At 45.1% G+C, this 7,608-nt stretch overlaps 1 protein-coding gene across 1 annotated transcript in view; it reads left to right on the top strand.

Annotated features, from left to right (window-relative positions):
* The first annotated feature begins 2,997 nt into the window (after positions 1-2,997).
* Positions 2,998-7,608, top strand: part of GNS (glucosamine (N-acetyl)-6-sulfatase) — a 30,751-nt gene continuing 26,140 nt past the window's right edge. The window contains exons 1-4 of the mRNA XM_050923756.1: positions 2,998-3,331; positions 5,321-5,380; positions 6,069-6,275; positions 7,210-7,275. Of these exons, the coding sequence (XP_050779713.1) occupies positions 3,176-3,331; positions 5,321-5,380; positions 6,069-6,275; positions 7,210-7,275 (489 nt within the window). The 5' untranslated portion in view covers positions 2,998-3,175. The remainder of the gene's footprint in view (positions 3,332-5,320; positions 5,381-6,068; positions 6,276-7,209; positions 7,276-7,608) is intronic.

Genomic DNA, 7,608 nt, shown 5'->3' with positions numbered 1-7,608 from the left:
AGAACTGGCCTGATAACTGCTGAGCTGGGTGTGTGTAGATGTAGGTTCATTAACACTTGGGGAAGAGATCCACCATGATGCAATGCTTCCCAACTTTTCTGGTCCCAGAGTTCAGTGTGGTTCTTTCCTTGTAATCTCTGTTCTCCATTCTGTATGCTAATAGACAGTGCTGGCTCCACGCACTAGTGGAGGAAGCATGTGCCTGGGTGGCACATGCTAAGGGCCGGCATTCTGTGCATTCTTGGGGCAGCACAGTCCGGGCGGCTTTTTTTTTTGCTTGTGGCGGCAAAAATGGTAGAGCCGGCCCTGCTAATGGAGATGCCTCCCTGTCCCATCTTTGATGCAGATGGGGCGAGGGGAGTTGCCTGAATCCTGTCACCCTTATAAGGAGGGGTCTAGGTGTGTCTCCCACTGCCCTTCACTGCAAGTCTTTTCTCTGATCGGTTTTGGTTCAAGCAGAGGCTGCGAGGAGGGGGTGTCCTTCATGAGTCAGACAGGCTGGATACTGTGCCCTGGTTCCCCAAGAACACAGAGCTGACTGGTATCACCCGGGGCTGAAGTGGAAAATGTCATGGAGGCTCTGCAGATTCTGTGACTTCTATGACCTCTGTGACATAATCTTAGCCTTAGTTATGCTTATTCTGAAATAAGAGTGTCTACAAGAAGAATTATACTGGTATATCTATAATGATATAATTATCCTGGTACACCAGGATACCAGTATAATTATGCCGTTAGATTTCTGCATGTGGACATGCCCTTACTCTTTGAACCTGTGCCAGCTCCCATTGAAGTCAACAGGATTTTTGCCAGTGACTTCCTTCAATGGGTTGTTTGTAGTGCTGTTGTAGCAGTCTTGGTCCCAGGATATTAGCGAGACAAGATGGGTGGGTAATATTATTGGACCAACTTCAAGTTGGTGAAAGAGACAAGCTTTAGAGCTACACAGAGCTTCTCTCTTTCACCAACAGCAGTTGGTCCAATAAAAGATATTACGTCACCCACTTATCTCTTTCTTCAGTTGTGGCAGAATTAGGAGCTATATACATCCACTTTTCCACCTTCACTTTGAAAAAACACTATCACTAGATATCATGAACAGCCCTTTCAACTCACTTGCATTTAGTGGGATCCCAAATAGTCATCCTCACACTCAAACAATACCTATCACCATAAGACCTAATTCTATCTGCGGGAATCTCACGTGGCATCCTATTTAGAATTCCTCAGGGAGGATAAGCAGTTGTTGACACATCATAACCCTCTGGATCATCTTTGAAAAGAGGGTTGTTAGCATTACCTGTTACCGAAAAGAATTTTGCAGCGGCATGTACACATGTACAAAAAAGAGCTACCAAGACAAAACACTACATTGTGTATCACGTGACAGATGCTAGTTATATTGCTTAATGCACTAGTGGAAAGTGTTCAGATACTTCTGTCATCAGAGACAAATAAAAAACAGAGTAGAATAGAATAACAAGCACAAACCTCATAAATATCATGATATTAGAAGTTCATTTAGTGGAGCTGGTTTCTTTTAAAGGACACCTTTTGGTAGTATAACAAACAAAATTGAAAACAACAAAAACAAACAAGACCAACACCAAGAAGCAAAAATCAATTAACCAAAACAAATAATAAAAATAATAATCCTACCACAAACAGATTTTTTTTACCCTCAAAAGAGAAGAGCCAGAGGTTCCATGATGTCCATTAGGGACTTTGCAATTGTTATTGTTTTTAAGTGGAAGGTTCCAGATACTGCAGTGATGAGCAGCAGTATAAAACACTGAGCTAGGCACTCAGGCAGGAAGGTTTTAAAGAGGAGATGAACACCCACAGCTACTATTCACTTGAATTGGATCTGTGGGAGCTCAGCACCTCTGACAAGGAGACCCAAGGTGGATACCTGGGGCCAGAGGGAGAAATCCCAGCATCCCAAGCAGGAGCGTGGTAATGGTGCCTTGTGAAAAAGACCCACTGGTTCAGCACAGGCCAGTTGCTAGCTTTACCCAGCATGCACCAGTGGGTGTATGGCTTGAAGCGTGGAGTACCAACAATGTCAAACATAGTGCTGCTGTGGGCAGTCACTGCCTCTGTGGACATGCTGGACCTGCGTCCCTCACCTGGCTGTCTCCCAGCAGGGTGACACCAAATGCAGGGGCTTGATAAGCCTGCCTAACAGAGTCCCAATCTCCAGGAGCAGCACCAGGTCAGAGTAGGATGACCAGATAGCTAGTGTGAAAAATCAGGACGGGGTGGGGGTAACAGGCACATATGTAATACAAAGCCCCAAATAGCGGGACTGTCCCTATAAAATCAAGACATCTGGACACCCTAGGTCTGAAAGAGCACATGTCAGAAAACCCAGACTACACACTGTGGCTGGATGCCACCTATAAGGGGGGCAGTGAGGTGTGGTTGGGGCAGTTTGGGGTTGGGAATGAGGCACTGTAGGCTAGGGTGACCAGACAGCACACGTGAAAAATCGGGATGGAGTGGGGGGTAATAGGACTCTATATAAGAAAAAGACCCAAAAATAGGGACTATCCCTATAAAATCGAGACGTCTGGTCACCCTACTGTAGGCCAGGTTGAGAGGTTGGTATGAAGCGGGAGAGGGCATGGCAGGTTGAGAGGGGTGGGAGTGAAGCAAGGGAGCGGTGGCTGGCTGAGGAGGTGTAGGAGTGGGGCCAGAGCTCACTGAGGCGATGGGAATGAGTCAGGGTGTGAGGCAGCTTGAAGGAGCAGGAGTGGTCTGAGGAGATGGGAATGAGGCTGAAGGCGGAGCTGGCTGAGGGGGTGGGAGTGAGATGGGGGAAGGGCTGGCTGAGAAGATAGGAGTGAGTCAGGGGCGGGGCTGGATCAGGGGGTGGGAGTGAGGTGGAGGCGGGGCTGAGGCTGATTGACGGAGGTACAATGGACTGTCCGAGGAGAGGGGAATGAGGCTGAGGGCGGAGCTAGCTGAGGGGGGTGGGAGCGAGGCTGGGGCTGGAGTAGGTTGCTTCCCTCGCGGTCAAGGCCGCTGCTGAAGCCGGGACGGTCACGTGACAGCCTGCTGCTCTCCCTGGTCATATGCCGAGGGCGGGGCGCCGCTCGGATCGGTTTCGTTCTGCGCTCGCCTGGGATCGCGCCGGGACGGAGGCTGCCGTGCTGCGCTCGGGTCCTGTGCGATGTCTCCCGCGGTGCAGGGGCTGGCGCTGGCCGCGCTGCTGCTGGTGCTGAGCCGCGATTGGGGCTGCGCGCAGGCGGCCGGGACCAGCGGGACGCGGAAGCCCAGCGTGGTGCTGATTCTCACCGATGACCAGGATGTCTGCCTGGGCGGCATGGTAACCTGCTCTCCCTAGCGCCCGGCCCCCTTCCTGGGCTTGAGGGGGCCTGTGTCCCCTGCCCAGGGTGGTCCTGCCTCCGGCTGTGTCACGCGTGGGCCTCGCGGTGCCGGGCGCAGGCAGCGCCGCGCTCGAGCCCGCGGGGCGCGGCAGTGTTTGCTCCTGGCCCGACCCGGCTCGCAGTGAGGGGCGGGGCTGTGCAAGGGGGGCTCGGTGGGGCAGATGCCCCCCCCCTTGCAGTTACCTCGCCGGAGGGGAGGGAGGGGCTCTGCCGCGCCCAGGGCCGCTCATCCCCGCTTTGGCAGTGGGGACCCTGAATCTTGGCAGAGGGAAAAGCGCCTTGAGCCCAGACACTTTGAAGGGGGAGTATCTGGCTGCACAACAGGTGTTTGGAAGCTGTCGTGCAACTTCCCTCTGGTGTGTGTCTGGGCCGGGATGTCGCCTCTCACGCAAGGAAACTGTGCGCTGGCTGACCGGGGGCTCGTTGTTAAGTGCAGCGTCCCTGACAGGACGGATGGGATTGGGCTTCTTTGCCGCTTTATTAGACAGGCTGAGTGTCCGCTCCCCTCTAGAAAGTCCATAGCATCAGCTAAGATGGTGTGTAAATGGAAATGGCTTTTTAATTCTGCCGGTGCCTTTCTGTGACCCTGCTTCTTTGGATTATTGCAAGCGGGACTTCATGGGAGTTTAATCTGTAGGGCAAATATTGAGACACAATTATCAGGCAACATATTGCATTTTAGGGTGCAAATTCTGCACTCTTTCCCAAGAACATGAGGTAAAAGCATATATAATATGTCTTTTGGGAAGGGAACTAGTGCATTCAGAACTTCACACTTAGTTATCCATATTAAAGAGAGAGGTAATGACAAAATTCTCACAGTGCTTTGGACTAAACACTCTAAAAAAAATCCCTGTCTTTTCATATTTTATTCTTCCTGTTTGCTCTTCACACTAGTTGGGCAATGAAGAAAATCATTTCTCTCTTCCTAGTCCACAGTTCTAGATGTTAACGGCAGAGGTAGTTTGAGTTTATCTTTCTTATTGTGCTGGGAATGAATTATTGACCAAGACTGACAGTATTCTGTTAAGTCTGGCACTCGCTCTAGTATATGTGTTCGCTTTTCCTCACACCCTGAAGTAACAGGTCTTCATCAGTCCAGAATGTTCGGATTTGCAGATGACTGTCTTTAACTGGCCAGCATCAACGCACATGTGGTTTGCTATATGCATAGTGTTTATTACATCAGGATCACTTAATTTACCTATCTGTAGTAGTTTTTCACTTGGGATGTTGAGTGCTTCATTAAAACAGAAATCGGTCCTGTGACTTGACAGATTCCACAAATTAAACAATGAATGTTCGTTCCTTAGAGCACTTTTCTTTCAAACATCCCAAAAAGGCTCATTTTACTGTAGTCTTTAAATTCTGCTTGCCCAGGGTGAGTACCTGTTTTTAATAGAGTAAAATATTAGGGTTTTCATTCCCGTGAGGGTGGGAAAGTAAATCTTATGCCTGGGCTACTTAGTTTTAATGACCATTTTGAAAGATTGTTTCACTAACCATGTATGAGGAATCAAGTCACACTATGAGATTGTAGCAGTCTGGCTCCAGGATGAAAAGGGGCATTTTAAGAAAAACAAAATACCATTTTCTGGGTAGAAAAAGATGTCTGATTGATCCATTTGAATGAAGAAACATTAGGTAGAATGTAATATCTTAAAAGGAGAATTCTGTCAAAATTGCATAAAGTAAATTAAGAATTTTGATAACTTTAGACTTGCATTTTAGATGTAGGCTTTGAAGTTTCACTGCAAAGAAATGGAGGCATTGGTTTGGTCTAGCCAGTGCTTAAATACTGTGGTGATTGGTACTCTATAAATGCCTCCCATGAAAATCAACTTAAGGTTGCCAGTTTAGACAGCACACTAGCATTTCAGTATGCAGATATTTTTAGCTCGTTGTACTAGTTACTACCTCTGTTACAGACACCGCTAAAGAAGACCAGTGCCCTTATTGCAGAGATGGGGATAAGCTTCTCAAATGCAGTAAGTGGTGACATTGACTTCTGTAACCTTCAGTGGCATGTATTTATTGAAGCTATTGTTATTTAAATACCCATGGTTGTAATGGTATAACAGACGTAATCTCTAATTTAGCTCTGAAGTAGGTTTAGTTTCAACTTTTTAAATATGGAGAATACAAGGGGGCAGATTAATTTCTGTGGTAAGGTATGGATCGGACCCAAGATTACTTTCTGTGCCTGGGATGGGACATTTCAGAACACTTAATTTAATGAATATTATTAGAAAATGAAAGTTTTGGCTATAAACTAATAAGGAAATCTTTCAAAGATTTGGCTTTATACAGGTTTGAAAATTGACTAATGGTTCCCCATTCTTCTTTACTGGAATTGTTACAGTAAGTAGTAGTAGTATTTAAATAACTGATCATTCTCAAATAACTGGTGCTTTCTGCTGCGTGTATAGCATGCATTTTCTAAATTGTAAACTCTACAGAAAATATAAACCCGATCCCAGGTGCAACCTCTGATTGATAAAAATATTTGAGTTGTAGTTCTGTATGCCTAAATAAATGCGAGTAATCTGATCTATGTGATGTGAGTGACTTATTTGCATATCTTTTAATGTCTTTTGCTATTGACTAAAAACTAGATTTTTTTTTTCCCCCCAAAGAGTCAATTTACAATGTGTATTTTTTCATTCTGTGTTCTAGTATGTGCCCAGTGCATTGTGCTGTCCCAGCAGAGCTAGCATCTTAACAGGGAAGTACCCACATAATCATCATGTTGTCAATAACACTCTGGAGGGAAACTGCAGCAGCAAATCATGGCAGAAAATACAGGAACCATATACCTTCCCAGCTCTCCTCAAGTCCATGTGTGGCTATCAAACATTCTTTGCTGGGAAGTATTTAAATGAGGTATATCTTACTCATATTTGCCATGACACAGCTGAATTGCCTGTACTGAAAGTAACTTTGTGAAATAAAGTCTTAATCCTTATTTCAGTAGATAAAATAAACCCCCATAATATTTAAAATCCTACTGTTTAGATGAAAAGTTCCTTCTCAGAATTATTAAAGGAATGGAGGAAATAAGACATGCAACCTAACTTTTCTCAACTTAGTTTGGCCAAAGTATCAGCATCCATTTAACTGGTGGTCTTGAGAGTCAAGTATCAGAGGGGTAGCTGTGTTAGTCTGGATCTGTAAAAAGCGACAGAGTCCTGTGGCACCTTATAGACTAACAGACATATTGAGAGAGTCAGTAGTTCAGTCCTCTACTTCAGGAGTACTAGAATTTGAGGATTATATTTGGGGAAGGGATGTGGGACTGGACTTCTGTAGATGGGGGGGAGGGGGGAACCCAGCACATGCCCTACCATAGACACCACATGATCCAGGAGGTTCTGGCAAGGGAGAGAAGAAAAGATTTCAAATCCCCTACTGATGATACATCTGTGGGTTGGGGAGGGAATTGTTAATTGTATACAATTTAATTTTTCCTTTTAAAAAACTACATACAAACACTTAATTAAAAGAGCATTTTGCAAAGTCGAGCATTCAGAAGTTAGGCAATAACAGATTTAAGGTTGCCCCACTATGTGTATGCATTTAATAGTCTTTAATATGACAATATACTATATTTTCTGCAGGACTCCTGTATAGTTTGGTGCACGGGTTGGATGTACAAGGGGATAGAATTAATGTTACATGAGCAACTGTAAATCTGGTATTGCTTGACTTTGCAACCTTTTAATGTAGGAGGATTTGTATGTTGTACAAGTCAGTGTGTATCTGTCACTTCTGAGACTGTGCTGGGTCACTTTACCTTTTTTTTCCCCCTCTTTTTCAGTATGGAGCAGAAGATGCAGGGGGAATAGGCCACGTTCCTCCTGGATGGAGTTTTTGGTATGCTTTGGTATGTGACAGCTCCTATTAAATACCTAGTTGTAGATATTTTACAAAAGTAAATCTAGCTTAATTGTGCTGAATCTAAGAACCAGTCTGCTTTATTTGCATGCTTCTGTTAACTAAAAGAGGAAATTCCCTTCCTTCATAGTGTGTTGCATTTTCTCAGCTTTGTTTGGAGGCTGTTGATGTTGATGAGGAGGTATTTCTAATGAAGAGAAGTATCTGAAAACCTGATTTCAACAAAGAAAAACTTGCCATTATTATAGTATAGAATCACTTTGGTTTTACAAAAAGCAAAGCTTGTAGGCCTTTTGTAGTGCACATACTACAAATACTTAAA

Source organism: Gopherus flavomarginatus, chromosome 1, assembly GCF_025201925.1.
Source record: "Gopherus flavomarginatus isolate rGopFla2 chromosome 1, rGopFla2.mat.asm, whole genome shotgun sequence".
Classification (NCBI taxonomy): domain Eukaryota; kingdom Metazoa; phylum Chordata; order Testudines; family Testudinidae; genus Gopherus; species Gopherus flavomarginatus.
This window is presented reverse-complemented; position numbering and strand designations above follow the sequence as displayed.